Source organism: Asterias amurensis, chromosome 5 (genome assembly GCF_032118995.1).
Source record: "Asterias amurensis chromosome 5, ASM3211899v1".
In the NCBI taxonomy this organism is placed as follows: domain Eukaryota; kingdom Metazoa; phylum Echinodermata; class Asteroidea; order Forcipulatida; family Asteriidae; genus Asterias; species Asterias amurensis.
The window spans coordinates 22,484,018-22,503,514 of NC_092652.1; the positions used below are offsets into that span (position 1 = coordinate 22,484,018).

At 37.8% G+C, this 19,497-nt stretch overlaps 1 protein-coding gene across 1 annotated transcript in view; it reads right to left on the reverse strand.

Moving 5' to 3' along the window:
- The window catches only part of LOC139937275 (corticotropin-releasing factor-binding protein-like), a 38,290-nt gene that overhangs the window by 4,673 nt on the left and 14,120 nt on the right, over nt 1–19,497 (reverse strand). Inside the window, exons 2-6 of the mRNA XM_071932376.1 lie at nt 15,409–15,505; nt 8,276–8,433; nt 7,101–7,305; nt 5,404–5,555; nt 3,022–3,238 (exon numbers count right to left, since the gene is read on the reverse strand). Coding sequence (XP_071788477.1) covers nt 3,022–3,238; nt 5,404–5,555; nt 7,101–7,305; nt 8,276–8,433; nt 15,409–15,505 — 829 coding nt within the window. The remainder of the gene's footprint in view (nt 1–3,021; nt 3,239–5,403; nt 5,556–7,100; nt 7,306–8,275; nt 8,434–15,408; nt 15,506–19,497) is intronic.

The window sequence follows — 19,497 nt, forward strand, 5'->3', positions numbered from 1 at the left end:
CTATGAAGTGTTTTCGGCAAAACACAACGTAAAGAGCTGAGCTGAGCTGAACGATTTTAATGTTTGAATGTTTTTACTGCGTGCGAGCATTCGAATTACTCTTTTTGGATCTAATTTCGATAGATAGAATTGAATTGAATGGCTTCATGTTCTCAAAGGAAAAAGAAAAAACAACATTACAACAACAAAAAAGGGTTACGAGAAAGTAAAAAGCTGTGATGAACATAAATTTTAACTGACGTCTAGCTATTGTTCGCATGAAATTGAAAGATTTTCCCGCGCATATTATTTGATTCAAATAACTGAGTTGAATGGCTTCATATGTTCTCAAAAGAAACCAAACAAAACAAACACGCAAACAAACAAAAAATCCAATAAAAAGAAAAAAGCTGTGATGAACATAAATTTTAACTGTTGTCCATCTGTTTTCCACATGAAATGGAAAGATTTTCCCGCGCATATTATTTGATTAAATGAATTGAATTTAATGGCTTCATCTTCTCAAAAGAAAAAGAAAGACGTCAATACAAAACAAAACAAACAAAAGGGTTTGAGTAAACAGAAAAAAAGCTAAGATGAACATAAACTTTAACTGACGTCGACTTGTTTTCCGCATGAATTGGAAAGATTTTCCCGCGCATATTTGATTAAATGATTGGATAACAGGAATCACTCTTGCATAGCGCAGCTGCCGCGTCAAATTGGAAAATGCAAATTGGACAGTTAAAATGACAACCCCTTACGACAACAGACGTTGAAATTGGATCATTTAGATGTCAGTGTAAAACGCTTCCACGAGGATTAACAGGGATTGTTTTAACGGCGGTTTGTGTGCGTTTCTGGACAACCCCACGGGGCATGGCAACTTCCAAACAATTTGCTTCATATAACCTGCGTGTGTGTGACGGAGGAGTGAGTCCAAAAACAAGACTCAACACATTACGAGAATTATTTTGAAACTGCTTTCTCTAGGGTATAATTATAGTCACTCGGTTCCCCTAAGGGCCCGGGTTACGCCATTTGCCGCGGATCTTTTTACTTTGATACAGTACGCCTGTAATTTGGATGTGTCTTTCGGCTGAGTGATAGGGGTACATCGTTCTTATAAATCGTCCATGCTGAATAAAATAGCGGGTGGGAAAAGAACCAATTTTGGTATGTACACATTTTGTCAGAATTTGAACAGTGGCGGGTATAATGGTTTTCATGTTCCACCGTGGTGTTAGAATTAATGGATTGTGGATCGAGAAAAAGATGTACGGTGGTTAAGTTTCCAATTCTGTAAAAGAAAAAATAAAGCTATAATAGCTGTTGCAATCAACTTACCAACCAAAAGGACCGAGGGTATAAATGCAAACACACAAAAAGGTAGTTGCCTGACGTGTCGACCCTAGAGCAGAGTCTTTTTCGAAGGCTAAATTACAACACAGCACAACACACGTGAACGACTAAGTGTAACATCAAAAAGAAAAGGACTTTTAAAGACAGTGGACACTATTGGTAATTGTCAAAGACTAGACTTCACAGTTGGTGTATCTCAACATATGCATAAAATAACAAACCTGTGAAAATTTGAGATCAATCGGTCGTCGAATTTGCGAGATGATAATGAAAGAAGAAAAAACCCTTGTGTCACGAAGTTGTGTGCTTTCTGATGCTTGATTTCGAGACCTCCAAAAAAAATTATAAACTTGAGGTCTCGAAATCAAATTCGTAGAAAATTACTTCTTTCTCGAAAACTATGGCACTTCAGAGGGAGCCGTTTCTCATAATGTTTTATACCATCAACCTCTCCCCATTACTCGTCACCAAGAAAGGTTTTATGCTAATAACTATTTTGAGTAATTACCAAAAGTGTCCACTGCCTTTAAACTGCAAGAAAAGACATTGCAATCGTCATCATATAAGATTCTCAGGATCATGTAACCACTGTAGGAGAAAACGACTGGAAGACATTTGACTTCCAATATGAAGTGTCATCTTGGGCAAGGGTAATCAGCAGTTAGCTAAGGATCAAGCCAGATCCGCCACTTGTTCAACCGTGGCATTTACGCCCAAACCATCATAACCAGCTGTTCACTAATAGACGAAATGGATGTGTCGGAATCGTTTTAAGTTCGGCAAAGAAAAGGTTTCTTTAGAGGCGAATGCTCATTTCGTCAGTCGCTGTGAAAACCCATTTCAAGTCATGCATTACCACCCACTCCCCCGTGCCCCCCCCCCCCCCCCCCTCCAAGTAGAAATCACAGTTGCATGTAGGGCGTCGGTGCTTTTGATGAAATTATAAACGATGACGTAACTTTAAAGGCCACGTCTGATCAGGCTTTAAGGATGCGGATGTATTTATATAAGTACATGACACAACACTGTGTGTATATCTACTTGCTAAAGGCCGATGCATATAGTTCGCCACTGTGTCACATCATTTTTATGACACATGACCATAATGTAAAACAGTCGTTGTGCTGATAATAATAATAATAATAATAATAATTTATTTTTAATATAGCGTCTTACATGAAAAATCTCAAAACGCTTTACAGAATTTTACATAATTATTATAAACATTAAGCTAAAAAGTGTAAACAAAACACAGCAAAGTTACATTGTATAATAAGAACGACAAAAACAAACAATGACAAACACCAATACGCGACAATCAACAATATAACACCACAGAAAAGGCAATGATAGAGTCAAACATAATATCTTTTAAAATGGGTTTTAAAAATATCAAAGTTGGTGATAATCCTCAAATGAATGGGTAAATTATCCCAAAGGGTGGGAGCATAAATAGAAAAAGCCCGATCCCCATAAGATTTGCTATTGGCCCAAAGCCTATGGGGATCGGGCTTTTTAAGGAAAAATTAATTTTGACACCAACACAACTTCTAGTACGAATATGAGAAACATGAATTTCTCTCATGTTTAAAGATCTTGAAATAAATAAATAAACAAATAAATAAATAATAAATACTTCATCATCACTGTCTGAAAAAAAATACATGTAGTTTATGTTACCTGAGGTGCACTGGGCTCTGTTTTTGTAGACCAGTGATGAGATTGCCGCGTCTCGGCCATGAGCTTCACCCACGGAGGGAGCTACAAGTTCAGGGCTGATGTTCCGGGCGAACGGGGACGTGCCTGTACGGCCACACATTCGCTGCTCGATGTTCATCTTGCTGAACTCAAAGGAGTTGCCTTCTAGGAACATCGCCATGTCGTTGAAGTCTTTGCACTGTTTTTGGAATTAAGAAGAGGGTGGATATTAAGTATTGTTTGAAGCTTTGCATGATGTGAAATATGAAGAAACTAAATGTAAATAAAATAGTAAACTTGCGGCTATACAACCATGTGTAAATCTCTTTTGAGGGTGCGCTCTCGACGTTTCGAACATTATACTCTGCCCGTCTTCAGGCTGGACTACTGGTGGCGATTGAGCTTAAAGACACTGGACACTATTGGTAATTGTCAAAGACCAGTCTTCTCACTTGGTGTATCTCAACATATGCATAAAATAACAAACCTGTAAACATTTGAGCTCGATTGGTAGTCGGAGTTGTGAGATAACTATGAAAGAAAAAAACACCGAAGTTGTGTGCTTTTAGATGCTTGATTTCGAGACCTCAAATTTTAAACTGGAGATCTCGAAATCAAATTCGTGGAAAATTACTTCTTTCTCGAAAACTACGTTACTTCAGAGGGAGCCATTTCCGACAATGTTTTTACTATTAACCTCTCCCCATTACGCGTCGCCGGGTAAGGTTTTATGCTAAAAATCATTTTGAGTAATTGGCAATAGTTTTCACTATATTAGTGTCGAATGAGGATGTATATTATAGGAGATTTGAGGTATTGCATGTTGAGGTATCAATATTTGGATTGTGATATAACACCATGTGTGATGATCTACTTGCCAGGTACGTTCTGTTGAGGACTTGTTTTGCTTGATATTCTATTACCACCGAGAAGATTTTATGGTTCTAATTGGTCTCAATGTTTCGACTAGCTTGCCATAGTCATCGGGTGGATATTGTAGTCCAAGTTCATAAATTACACCGCAACAGAATCCAACACTTATAACCTGTAGTTATTTAAGACCTTCCTCTCCACCTGCCAACACTTATTGGCTCTGTGCGATAAACCTGTACCCCGCAGCATAGTCTGGTTTTAAATTGCTGCTTGTTTGCCTCTGGTCCTTGTTTTGTCCAGAAAACAGACAACAACAAGTAATAAGTGTAACTCATATATTCTGTGGTTTGTTTAGTGTTGTGGCCAGTGCGTCACGGTGACGCTGTTCTAGAAATGAGGTGTCAATGCAAAAAGATGACCAGCCAGTGAAAGACTTCCCTTGTATAGCGGAGCAAAATGCTGAACAAACGGTATCAGTTGATATTTTAAAATCACAGTTTGCTATATATCAGCATTTAGTGTGCACAAAATAAGTTCAGTCTTAATTTCTTTGAATAAATTTCATTACACTATAGAAAAATCAAGACTTAACTAATCTTCTTAGAACTCGGGGGAGCGACTGTGTCGGGTGCGACCATGTTAGGGGAGACTTTGTCGAGGGCGACTCTGGTGGGGGCGACTCTGTGGGGGCGGGTTTGTTCATGGAGGGGCGAGCTTGCTGGGGGCGAACATGCTGGGGGAGACTTTGTGGGGCGACTATTGCCGGGGGCAAGATGACTATTATTATTATATTTATTATTATTATGTTTATTTATTCGACCGATACAAACAATTAAGTTACAATAGCACAGGACAAACCATTAACGGAAAAACAATTATATAAAAAAGGAAGAAATAAGGAAAATAAATACAGAATTATATAAATAAATGCAAAGTTGCTGGATAAATAATCCCTGTTAGCCGATTTGAGCCTCTCGATAGCTTTGCTAAACATATTCTTTATAGTCCTCTTAATGTCCGTAAATAAAGTGGATGCTATGAGTTGCAAAAAGCTGCGTGGCACAAAAGCAAAGGTGTCCTTATAATTATGGAGGAAAACAAGGCATAAACCAGAGCAATAGAGCATAATCAGATGTTCGCTTGCCGCCACAAGGTGTGGTGGTTGGGCTCCATGCTCTATTTCGCACTGACACCTCAGCACTTCAAATTAAGACGGCACTGGCTGATTTGTAGATTTCCTCGAACCAATACTTTCTCTTTTTGTGTGTTTAAATCTTTCCACTTTCAATTTCAGAGAGTCTAAACAAACGTCAAAAGGCTACACATCAAGAAGCTACCTACAACATAAACCATCTGTGTGTGTATTTTTTATCCAAAAAAAGGCAGGATTTCAAGACATTCGGGACATTGAATGTAGTTTATGTGATAATAACCGAAAGGTGAAAACAATATCCCTTTTCAAATTAACTTCCCCTTCGAACGGAAATATACCTTAAGCCTGGCTTCGTTGGTCTCCCTTCCGACAGCCATGTGCATTACGTTGATGTAACCGGGGAAGATACCAGCGAACGAACAGTTTCTTTCTCTTCCGTAATTGCTCAGTGTGAAGGCCCCGGATGTTTCAGCGATGAAGATGTTACAAGCTGTTCGCACACACAACAACCATGTTAATTGTTAACCGACATATTTATTGCTGAGAAGTGGGACAAGGAAAACTGACTGTACAAAGATATCAATAATACACAAATAAGCCTCCATCTCTGTTTATTAATATTTACATAACATACACCTATATAACATATTGTGTAGATTCACACAAATTTGCACATTATTAAAAAGGATAGACACCCATAAATACAAAATTGCGTCATCGAGATTAAAAAAATGGCAGCATCAGATTTGAGAGATACCGTATATGACTCTATACTCAGTTTACATGAAAGGCAAAAGAAAACTCCCTTTCAGCCAGTTCAAACAAAGAAGTTAGAGTTTACCCAGCGCTTGGATTATTTACAGATGAGTCTTGTTTTACTTTTATTCCGATAGATACATGTATTGACACTCGTTGCTAGTATCAAACTTATTTCTCTGGACCATCTTATTTGTCTAATCTGCCGTGCAGAATCCTGCAAACACAAACGGCCGACATCAAATAGATCCAATAAATTTATTTACAATGCGCAGATAGCAAACACAATTACGCGTGTATCATATTATTGAGTTTGAGTGTTATCCAAGGACGACACAAAAACATCAAATATTGAGTGCATAGACTGGTATTGTAAGCATTCTAGACCTCTGTGTATTAATAGCCGCCATCTTTGATGAAACGTGCACGCGTGAAAGGATATCATTGGCTGAGAGTAGTGCGCACCGCGCGCAAGATGGTGGTCAATGACGTCATGTGAAATCTATCTATTAAGTTGTCATCGCCACTGCAGTGTCGGGACTTGTAGTATTGTAACTTGTCATTTCCACCGTCGTGATACCTGTTATTTCATCATCATATTCAACGTCGCAATTGTCTTCCCGTGTACCATTGTCACTATCATCGTTTTCAATGTCACAAATTGTAATTTTCAATATCATAAGCGTAATGTATAGTAAACCCCTTACATGGTCAACATTGCTAAATGATAGGTCTTTACTGGCCACCAATGAGGGCGGTGCTTGGACTTGTGACGTTATCATGCAAGGGGTCTATACACCAAACTTTATTTGATGGAATGTGCTGTCTAATCTAGCCGTATATAATCTAGCCGGCTACATCAGCTACGGCTACGGCTAGATTTCCGCATGTTGAAGTATGGCACTTCTCTACCAACACCTTTAGTAAAAGCCTTATCCCCGTTGATGTCGCCACCAATTTGGATATGGTCCTTGTCTCTCTTGTTACAAAGGGGTGCGTTCATTTAGCTTCACTGGGTCTACCCACTCAGGTGAGCCCTTGACGAGAGCTACACGAACGATCACTCAACAATCTCGTAGTGACGTCGTTATCCTATAGGGCCAGCCCCCAAGTGACCCACTCCAAGAGCATGGCACTGGGGGCTGACCTGAGTGAGCACCTAGTATGACATCAAAAGCTATTCGAACGCACCGGGGCAGACCGGGGATGACCCAGGAAACTCACCCACTCTCTCTTCTTCTGATGATGACAGTCTTTTTACAAGTTAACGTCTACTTACGATCCTGGATGCTCTTGTGCTTAAACAGCAACCTGAAGGCGGCTCCGGAGGGAGGAAACTGATACGTTAGCATGGCCACATTCTGAGAGGACACTAGTACACGGTTGCCTGTTTTACAGGGGCGGTTGACTCGTTCCTGTGACGTCAGTTCATGATCAGCTTCGGTTGGAAACACGCCCATCTGAAGCGCAACTCCGTCAAAGAACTGCATTGTTTGGGGATAGACAAACAAAATAGGTCAAAACTTAGCTTGAGTTTATGGATTCCTTTGTCTTCTAAATCAATTTATATGTAAGAGATTATTTTCAAACTAGGGCACTATTGTCCTCCTTTCCTTTCCTATTTGTATTGGTCTGGTGTAACTGTTCCAAATAACTGTCATGAACGAGAATCATTGATATCGAACCATCCACGTAATAGTTCCCATTTTTGTGAAGAATTGTGGCAAAAGCTTTTCTCATCGACGGTCCGGATTTATTTCATGAATACGCGGGAACTTATCACTACCCATTGCAAATAGCATGTTATAGGTTTAACTTTTCTCCGTTGCAATATGAAACGAACAGAACAAATGTGAACAATCGTCTGCATAAGCCTTAAAGTGAGGAAATCTATAATAAAATTATCAACAACAAACGTAACCTTTTTGTTTAATGAGAGGTAGAGTTGGATTTTACAAAGTCGATCTAGTTTGCTTGAAATGTGAAAGCCACTTGAAATTAATATATCTTTTAAGTAGAAGTGTTGGTTTCCAACAGAACAGGTTGTGCACAATGGGTTGGCACGGTCTCGGTGATTATGCACTTACTTCACTCATACTGAACTGTTTTTTATATATTACTCGTGTATATCTGACCTATATAAAAACATAATATTTGTTTAATAACGTAATATTATTGTTTTTGTATCTTGTTTAATTACCATCAACTGATTAGTTGGTAAGACACTGCTCTTGTTGCAAGGGTCGTGGGTTCTAATCCTAACGAGTATAATATGACTGTAATATTGTTTTCACAGGACTCGGGGAAGTACTGATTGTACAGTGCTAACACACATCGGTGCATGGGTATAAACAAAAAAAAATTAATATTCTTTACTCCCGGTACAAATTTAACATCTCTTATCAACAAACAAACAAACAATCAAACTTGTTTGAGAAATTATGGCAGCCATACCTCGATGAAGGAGTTATCAACGCATGGTAACTCCACCTCTACCAGTTCCAGTTCGACCACTGAATTAGCTCCGCTTATGAAGAGCCACGTGCAAGCATGAGCTTCATCTGCACGAATATAGTACTCGCCGGGTTGAGTGATGACGTCATAAGGGCACTCTACAACAACAGAATGACATAGATGGATGTTAGATTTGAGATTTTTTACGAGAGATGACACTGTCCTTTACATTATACAAACCACAGTTTAATACAGAACACAGTTTTAGAACAGCTTCGCTTTGAGACTTGAGGGCCCTTCAGCTAACACGCACGGCCACTCAGTGCGTGTTTTAAAACCCACGGGTTGAACGGGTGGATTTTGTGATGAACGAATCCACGACCTCCTAGAATAAGAACAGGCGACCTTAACATGGAACTCTGCGCGAAGGAACATCGACGACTACACACGAACCTTTTTCTATAGATTCGAGAATGTACTTTTAAACGTTAAACCACATTAGTTTCAGTTTTCATATTCTGTTGCCGTTTGGTCGTATTGCATATGGATTGTGTTTGTGTTTAGATATTTTCTAAAACTATACATAGTCAATATAGTCAATGTCATCACTGACCCCGGATAGAGCACGAGGAGGGGGCACGTCCCCTGTCTCAAAATGACCCCACCCCTTCTCCAAACAAAATTAAATAAATAAAGAAAGAAAGAAAGTAATATATATAAACAAATATATATATCTACAGAGGAGGGGGCACGTCCCCCTTCTCCAAACAAAAATAAAGAAAGAAAGAAAGAAAGAAAGAAAGAAAGAAAGAAAGAAAGAAAGAAAGAAAGAAAGAAAGAAAGTAATATATATATATAAAATATATATATATCTGCAGGCAAAATAAATAAATAAGTAAATACATAAATCAATATAATTTATACACAAATTATTGTAAGTTTTACCCTAATTTTGCCGCTACAGGTTGAGCTTATAATCGTGTTGAGTTCATGTTAACGTCCACCCCAATCCTGTCCCGGTTTGTCATTCCAAACCTACTTCAACCCCCTGTTTGTATTCTCAAGATCTCATTCTGATGCTAGATTGAATTTCAGCTGGAAACCGATCTATAATTTGCCATGGATTACCATGTATTAACCTTTGTTTACAAGAAGAGTGACATCCAAGTGCCTTTTTGGCAGGCAAGATACTACACTGTTCACAAAGGGAAAATTTACATTTTGTGTCATTATTTCAACATTAATTCAAGAGTAATAAAAGTTAACAGCTTCGTTTCCTCAAAGGTTTATAAAAATCAAATAGTGCAATTTCCAAAAATTAATACACGATTTAATGTTATCTTCCATCATTGAGCAGTATATAAATAATGCCTGCCTAAATTCCATGCGCTATGGGCTTTGTGCGCCATACTTGTATAAAACGCTCATCTTCTTCTTTTTCAGAAGTGTGAAAAAAACGTATTTTATTCTTTATTTTTGTTGACTTTTAGTGTGTGATTATATGAATCATTTACTTTGCCATTTAACTAAAATTTAGTTGTGATTGCTATAAACCGTTACATATATAGTTTTTGTGTACACTTATGACAATCATGCCTGTTTCTTAGTGCCTCCACTCCCCCCACCACCACCACCACCACCCAAAAAAGAAGGGAGGGAAGAAAAAAGGAAAAAATGGGGGAGTAAATTGCACACGTTTTAGCAAGGTGTGGGCTTCATACAAACAAACGCAAGGCATGAGCTCCCGACACGTCAGTCTTTGATGTTCAGAATAATCACATCGTTTCTCATGGTTCACCATTCCTATTTTGAAGGTTGTGAACACAAGTCAATCAAATAAAATCAGGTTATGTGGCCCTGTTTTAGTTAAGCAAACGGAAAAGGGTTTATTACAACTATCATATTATGTTGGTATTGTGATGGGCGTGCATTTTGTGCATGTTTCGATTTCCTTTTCCAATGGACATAGTTGAAACATGTTTTCTTTCAATTGAATAGAACTGCATTTGATTGGAATGATATTTTTCTCGACATGGACATATTACATGATCTGTTAAATCTGACAGATTTTTGGATTGAGATTAGTCTTCTTCGCTCATTACCATAGTCATGTTAATTTTGTATTTGTTTTTTAACCTTTCTTAAAATGTTTCTGTTTATCCGGGGGCCTTGAGTGCTCTATTACCAACCATTTTTCTTTTAATAATTTTTTCTCACCTTGTGAACAATCAGTTGACAAACAGATAACACAAAAGACACGGCTCCTTTGTTACGCAAATTGAAATAATATTCCCTTCTGATAAAATATCAATTGACAAGGTCAGAATTTCACACAATGAATTTTACCACTTAAAAATCACTTCGGAAAGTGCTGTCTTTTTTTTAAAGATTATTTATTGATCGACCTAAATTTCACCTTTGTTATCAAAGAGGCACTTTAACTCCGCCGACCGAGACCTAGTACTGTTCAAATGAAAACCTTCGACATGGCGGCTTGCTAGGAAGTCTTCAAAAAGACTCACTCAGATCATAAAAGCTTTATCTCATAATAGATAGGTTCTTTAAAGTCAGCCAGGGATTGCAAAGTCTTCAACTTGATAATAGCGGGACCTCCATTGGATGGTTTTTAAAACCGATTGAATTATTCCCGGAGAGTACCATTGAACGTTTTAAATCTGACATGAGGGGGTAGCAAATGAGCCTGACCGAGGGACAATTCATGTTAAACGGGAAAAGAATGGTCAATTAGAGAAAAACATTGATTGATTGCAGATGAAATTAATCGCAAGAAATTCAACTTTATGTCATGTTGTTATTTAGTATCACGTGCCAGCAGTTTGGTTAGCTCATTAATTGACATTAGTTTGGAAATCCTTTTTAATGGGCAATGTCTGCTGATTGACGGCGACCTACAGAATTGCTTATATAGAATGCTGAATCCTTTTTAGAAGAAAAGAAGATGTTTAACGGTTTAAGTATGTCTGTGGTTTTGGAACCGTTCCATTATGACAACCAAATACAAATGTAGGTGTGTGTACAATAAATCAAAGCTGTTTAAAATTCATTTTAAAAGGTGGTCGCGTTTTGGGGATGTCGCCGACAATCCGGAACGAATATTTTACGCAGGTTAACTTTAAATTTTGGGGCATAAAAACTGTTTTTTTTTTTACATTAACCCATTGCTTCGAAGTGAACTATTGCTCAAATTGAATCGTACTATCGAAAGCTGATTTCTTCAACCAAATGTTTGTTATTGCCATTAGTTTTAAAGGAACACGTTGCCTTGGATCGGACGAGTTGGTCAAAACAAAAGCGTTTGTAACCGTTTTTTATAAAATGCATATGGTTGGAAAGATGTTTTAAAAGTAGAATACAATGATCCACACAAGTTTGTCTCGAAATTGCGTGGTTTTCCTTCTACTGTGCGAACTAACATGGTCGGCCATTTATGGGAGTCAAAATTTTGACCCCCATAAATGGCCGACGTGTTAGTCGACGAGGTAAAAGGAAAACCACGCAATTTCGAGGCATGTTTGTGTGGATAATTGTATTCTACTTTTACAACATCTTTCTACCCATATGCATTTTATAAAAAACTGTTACAAACGCTTTACAAAGACCAACTCGACCGATCCAAGGCAACGTGTTCCTTTAAGAGTGATTACCGAACGTATAACTTCCCTTTAATAAGCAATTACATAAAGTCGTAGACAAGTACAGACATTTTACAAAATCCATATTTTCTTTGCAAGAATACGGTTCGATGCTTCTACAAATTGTCTCTCCGTTTTTCCAATCATGTTTAGAACACCACATGAGGCAGAAAACTGAATTACTGATTATTATTATTACCCCCATGAAGTTAAATTTACCGTTAAATAGTATGGCAAATTAATGGGGCGTTTAAAAACTGCGTCAAATGGGAAATCGTGTTGTCGATTGCAGTGAAGAAAATGAGGTCTAGATATTAACATCGCTATAGTTGTTCACAAATGACCCAATGGAAACGACTGTAGAAGTAGGTGTTTTTGTTATTTGCATTAATTTTACATCGATGATAATAAGTTGAGCTCTAAACATTCCTGAGTAAGAATTGACCCGGATTCTTGGTTTCAGGGGCCTGATCCATTTCTGGGTCAGGTTGACTCAGAAATGTTTAAACATTTTGATCAATTTCAATGCAAAAGTTCGGATTATGCGTCAGTTTGACACAGATACCTGGTTCTATCTGATCCAGCAGGCCTACGGGACACGGGTCCGGATAATTCCCGACCCGGAATATGCGCAATGCTTTTTGAGTACTTGGAGAAAAATAGAACCAAAACAGATTTTACTTTTCACGCTGAAAAGCAGATGCCCTAAAACGATGTACAGCAAAATCCAATTGGATGCAATAAAACGGTTAAAATACTATAGAAAACATCTTTATAAGCTAATGAGTTACACGAAGTTGTGCGCTTTCAGATGCTTGATTTCGAGACCTCAAATCTGATTCTGAGGTCTCGAAATCGCATTCGTGGAAAATTACTTTGTTTTCCTCGAAAACTACGTCACTTCAAATGGAGCCGTTTCTCACAATGATTTATACTACCAACCTCTCCCTTATACTCGTTGCCATGTAAGGTTTTATGGTAATAATCTTTTCGAGTAATTACCAATAGTCTCCACTGCCTTTGAAAAGAAGTATCAGATTTCGGTTGCTTTAACTCATACTAAGGACAATTGATTAAGCCCAAATGTTTCCATGATGATTGCTTTTTTACATGGTTGATCACACATTGTGACTATTTTGTCAGATCAGTCAATTCTGTATATTCAATGTACATTTAAAAAAAAAATATAGGAAATTTGGGATGACACTGTAGATAGATCTCTTTTAAATGATTTATTCTATGTAAAAGTGAATCTTCAACATTGTCAATTGTAGCCCTACAGTGCATGTTTTTTCTCCTGAAACATCCATCTTTATAATCCCTGATTCATTCTTGGTTTCATAAAACCACTCAAGTCCATTTTGTAAAACCCTACATCACTTATCCCGCAATTCGTTTGATATTGGGAACCGCAGTCAACGGACGGAACTCTTAAAACGGAGTTTATGAAACACACGTACATTGCAATAGTTATTTTATTTTTATTGACCACTGTAAATTTATCTAAACACGGGTCAAAATTCATAGGTGAAAGTATCGCCTAATACAAACAAAATATATTTGGGGGGTTTAGAAATATATATTAAACTTCTCTCTTTCTCTCTCTCTCTCGCTCAATATTCATGTATTTTCACTCCATTGCTGACGTCACTTAGTTACCTGTTTATATTTGTTGTTATGTCATTTAGCCTTTGAGAAAGACTCTGATAGGGTCGAAACGTCAAGCCATACCCTATCTTTTGTTTTTATATTAAATTGTGTCATACTTGTGCATTCGCATTAAGCCTTCTCTTTATCTGGAACATGCACTACAGTGTGCGTCACTTACAGTAATCGAAAAGGTTTACTTTCAGATAACATAGTGGTTTTTAACAACCACTATCATGCACTATTTATCATCGAGCCATGGTTTAAACCCAACAAATAATGGCGATCGTGTGTCTGCGTAACTTTCTAAAATGTATAGCTCGTTTTAAGAAGATTGTTCGGCAAAAATTCTCACCCCAAAATGGAGTAACATGCTAGTTTATTTGCACATACCATGTTTAGTATTGCGTCTTGTAGATGAATGTGCCAACAAACAAAGGTTTCGGTATTGAAAGCACGATAATTGTGACTATGTATACAGGGTCCGGAATCAAAATGAGAATCATTTAAAGGCAGTGGACACTATTGGTAATTGTCAAAGACTAGCCTTCACATTTGGTGTATCTAAACATATGCATAAAATAACAAACCTGTGAAAATTTGAGCTCAATTGGTCGTCGAAGTTGCGAGATAATAATGAAAGAAAAAACACCCTTGTCACACGAAGTTGTGTGCATTCAGATGCTTGATTTCATGACCTCAATTTCTAAACCTGAGGTCTTGAAATCAAATTCGTGGAAAATTACTTCTTTCTCAAAAACTACGTCATTTCAGAGGAAGGCAGTTCTCACAATGTTTTATACTACCAACCTCTCCCCATTACTCGTTACCAAGTAAGGTTTTATGCTAATAATTATTTTGAGTAATTACCAATAGTGTCCACTGCCTTTAATTTTCTCTCTCTTGTTTAAGTCCATATATAGTCACTCTTTAAGAATAAGTGATTACTTTTCAAAAATGACGTCAATGAATCACCAATTCTGAAGAGGATGAACTGTATGACTTTAACATTCAATTGTATGATCTTTGTTTAAATTGTTGACTCCTGTTTTAGATGACTTCCCCTTGTTCATGTTGTATAATTTGTGATTTACTTGGTGTAGTTTAAAAACAAATAATAGTGGCTTCTTACTTTATTATTTAAATACTACAAGATGGAGCCAAGTTACTGGTATATTGCCATTGATTGTTATCTACGTGTTAAAATAGGTCTTTGTTTCAAAAACAAAAACAAATTGAACACCCGGCTCATTGAAATTCGTCAAAATTAATGCTCCAATGAATAAGCATTCAACGGTCAAAGGGAGTAATTCAATTTGCTACATTAAGCGATTAATTCATTAGGCCGCAAGATTCATTCGACTTCATGAAAGCCAGCAGCGAGAACAGGGCTCGATTTTACAAACCAATACAATTCATCATAATACCATGGAGGTAGGGAGGTATTTCTAGCTCCATGGTGACAATTTGTCAGTAAGACATCACCTAAGTAATTTGTGTTGTGACATCACACTTTACTTAGCAACTGCGATCGATCAATCTTAGTTCTATGTGAAATCGGCCCCTGGTGGTCAACCAGAATTTCATTAAGTGTTAATAGGTGGAATAGAAATTCAACTTAAGAATTGCCAAAGTGTAGTATTGAATGCCTATTATAGGTAAAGGAGTGACTGAAACGAATCCGCAAGAGCAAAACGAAATCTCTTGAATGCATTAATAGCTCAATCCTATGTTTAAGTGGATTAGGGGAAATGCGTAACATGTGAATGCGTGTAAATGAGATTGATCGATTTTTGTGTTAACATTGGCGGTGAAAACCTATAATACACTTACCAAGTTCTTTGGCGCTTGACGCACTTGTAGATTTAACTGACTGTCCTCCTCTACGAAAAACTCTCATTGCTGATTGGTCAAACCCAAAATACCGTTCCTGTGGAGAGAGAGAGGGGGAGAGAGAGAGAAAGGTGTTAATGCCAGCCTTATAGGAAGAAAAAAAGGTTAGATGGAGGGGAGAATGTCTCTGTGAAGAAATGAATGTCATGCACATCTATTTGCTATTATATATAATTAATACAGACGTTGTGCCGTATCAAAATAAAGTGCAATAAGCCATTTTGATATGATACATCTTTGGTAGAGCAATATTGTGTGGGCTTTCCCCGTTGATATTTATGAGCCATTTTCTTTAATCTGTTACAAACATTGCGGGAATATTCCAACAATGTAAAAAAACAAAAAAAACAAAAAAACAAAAAAAACAAGGAGAGGGTCTATAAAACAGTTACTACACCTCAAACACACACAGTTTCTTACTTGTGAGGGCATGTGGAATCATTATTGTTACTGTTTGGTTTGGGTATATGTCTATCCACACCATTAGAGTAAAACAGGGTTTGGTTTGAGTGTTAACAGACAGACCCAATCAAAACAGTGTAAAAATGGGTCCAACGTATCTCAAAACATCTTATTGCACTTGTTTTGTGGAAACATGGGCTTCTTCTTTTTCAATAATTCCATATTTGACCGTGAATTTCAACAATAATTGTCTCTTAAGAGTCAGGACACCATCCAATATAATATACAAAACCACTTTTAAGGAGATCATTTGCGGGACCAAAATATTAATTTAAGGGAATTACGCGCTGGAGGCGCGTGAGTAACCAGAGTGTTGACAACACACGTATGTGCGGCACCGGCTGCCAATCTTTTCACGAAGTGCCGCCTTTTCCTCATCATCCAATACCTCGCAATTGTCATCAAAAACGTACTTTCTAATCGCCAAGAGCACATTATTGAGGGGACACGAGCTTTTCTCTAGTCTTCAGCTCAAGGAGCTCATCAGTCCTCCTCCCCCTCCTCCTCTCATCCCCGCTCCGTGTTTCCATGTTTTCCCGCAAGTGTCGGGCTGTATTCATGATCAATTTTCCAGAGAGCAAACGTGACTGGGGCTTTCTATATTTTCTTTTCTTTTCTTTTTTTTTTGATGAGGTTTTTACCGGTCGCCTATAGGTGTCGCAGAATAAACACTTAGAAGTGACTGAAAAGCGTTGTCGCAATGAGAGACTAAATCAAAATAGGGATAAGTTCACCGCGCTGAACTTTATAGGCAGAAGACAACGCTCCAAGAAAGCCGTTTCGAAATAAAGAAAACATATTATTTAAACAAAAGAATGACAATATAAATGAAGTTGATAATGATCAACTTGATTCATTAACAATTCGGCTGTATACGGTGAACTAAGCATTGATGGCGTAATGACTCGCATATAACAGTAATGGTCTTTTAGAGTGATAGGCCTACTGGTCCAGTCGTAAAATCACGATAGTGATGTGTTTAAGGCGAAGTGTGAACCTATGAGCAAGAGAAGTCCACATAATGAAGGGACTATTTGGACTAACAAACGTCCACAAAGTGTTATTTACATGCAGTGTTGAATAATATAATTTTCCGAAAAATATGGTAAAGGTGCACAGGAATGAGGAATAAATTCACAAAGCGATCGAACGCAACACAGAGCTGCGTATGTCTCAACGAGGCGTTTAAAGAGCTTGTGTGTTGGAGACAATTTGAAAGTTGCTGGGAGTTCATTACACAGCTGTGAATTTAAATGTCAGAGAAATGACCTTTCACAATTTTAGTTTGAATTTGGTTATAATATGGGAGAAAATTCTTTTGCTAATGCGCGACAATGTTGTAATGATACCAAAAGTTAATTTTATTGTGATACTGCTATATACTTTTGATATTATCACTAACTGATATTTGATAAGTGTAACATCTATACTCAGCCCATCGGAAATGTCAGTCACCTGTGGAGGTATGGTCATTATACGATGGTTCAGATCAACCCAATACTCAGCTTTTCAACTAAGATCGCATTCCACGAGAAATATCAGCCGATCGGAAAGCTAGACAAGATTTACACAGTCCTCGATATGCTTCATTTATAACAAGTATTAAGAAATGTCAAGCGGATTTGGTGATGATTTAGTGCACTAAACCTTTCCCACCTACATACCCTCCGGGTGCATTTCATTCTCGCTACTCCGAAAACCAACCTGTGAAACTGACGTTATTTACCAATGCAGTTTCATCTTCATTTTTTTAATGGTTTTTAAGATGAAACATGAACCAATCAAATCCCGACGCTGGCGCGGGAAAACACGGGAATTGGTGTCGAGCTCTACTAGCACTCGTGTTGTATTGTAATCATGTTACTGTCTGGACATGGTAACTGTGGATTTTTGGGTAATGTTATCCGACTGCAGAAATGTTGTTTGTAGGTGTGATCGCTGGAAGTTTTTAACGTAAACGCCTGGGCACCAAGATGTAGCAACGTGCACTACTGATGATGTATAGTTTGATTGCCCTAGATATGGAAAGCGTGGCCTGTCCATTGGCGCGTCGACAGAGAGCGATTTAATGACATAAGAGTTTTGTAGGCCTATAATCGTCTTTCCTGTAGGCACATTATTTAAAACAATCTTGAGTGACAGGGAACTAGTTTTGGAAAAATGAAAAAAGAAACTACAGTTTCAATTTGCTACAAAAGTCGACTATTTTTTCAGCCTCAACTCCCTGCACTATTCCCAAGAAAAACAGTTTACGAAAACAGAAATGCGAATGATTGTTTTTATTGGAGATTGAAACTGGTTGCCTGTAAACTTGCCGCAGTGATAATATATGCCGCCGCGATCAGTGTGTTTTGGGGTTCTTTCGATTACCGGCGGAGATGCATCTGATGCTTGATATCTCAGAGGTTAGTGGGAATTCCGAACCCATCTTCTCTGGTCAATTTCATAAAACATAAAAGCATGAGATGTTTTCACAGTTTCTATTTTATAACCACGACTTGTATCGGTACCGCCGTACATTATATATCAATAGAAAATGTATACCACAATTTGCAATGTGAAGGAAGTTCGGATATTGAGTGAATCAAGTATTTCTTTCAATGTTCATGGCATAAAATCATACTTTTGATAACCCAAACATGTCCCGTGAAGCATAACCATTTTGCTAACTTGAAAATCTTTTGGAGGAGGGCGGGGGCACCAAAAGATGTGCCTATAACAACAAAGCCCACCAACGCCTCTCTTAATACTTATGCATGACGTCATAATTCTTACCCAAAATGAGGCTATGGGCGCACGTTCCCCATCACTTGCAGTGGCTGCGCCCATCGCCTCGTTTTGAGTAAGCATTGTGACGTACCTCATGCATAAATATTAAAAGAGGCTTATAATAATGAACATAGCAGACACGCAGGGCGTGGTCCACTTTTTAAAATGTACTGCGAAATGCTTATTGTGTTACACGTTATAAATAATCCTGACGACTACACGAGTAGGCCTACACAAGTCGAAACGGCTCCTTGGTGTATGCCTATAGGCCCTATAGGCCTACTCAAAAGAATACTTAAAGACAGTGGACACTATTGGTAATTGTCAAAGATTAGTCTTCACAGTTGTTGTATCTCAACATATGCATAAAATAACAAACCTGTGAAAATTTTAGCTCAATCGGTCGTCGAATTTGCGAGATAATAATGAAAGAAAAAAAAACCTTGTGTCACGAAGTTGTGTACTTTCTGATGCTTGATTTCGAGACCTCAATAAAGGTGTCAAATTCTAAACTTGAGGTCTCGAAATCAAATTCGTGAAATATTACTTCTTTCTCGAAAACTACGTCACTTCAGAGGGAGCTGTTTCTCACAATGTTTTATACCATCAACCTCTCCCCATTACTCGTAATCAAGTAAGGTTTTATGATGATAATTATTTTGAGCAATTTCCAATAGTGTCCACTGCCTTTAATACGGCTAGGCAGATATGTAGAATTTAATGATCCAGGTCTCGAAATACGTAATCATAAATGTGTGGTCACAAATTTAATTATGTTGCCCTACATTTGCCCAAGGT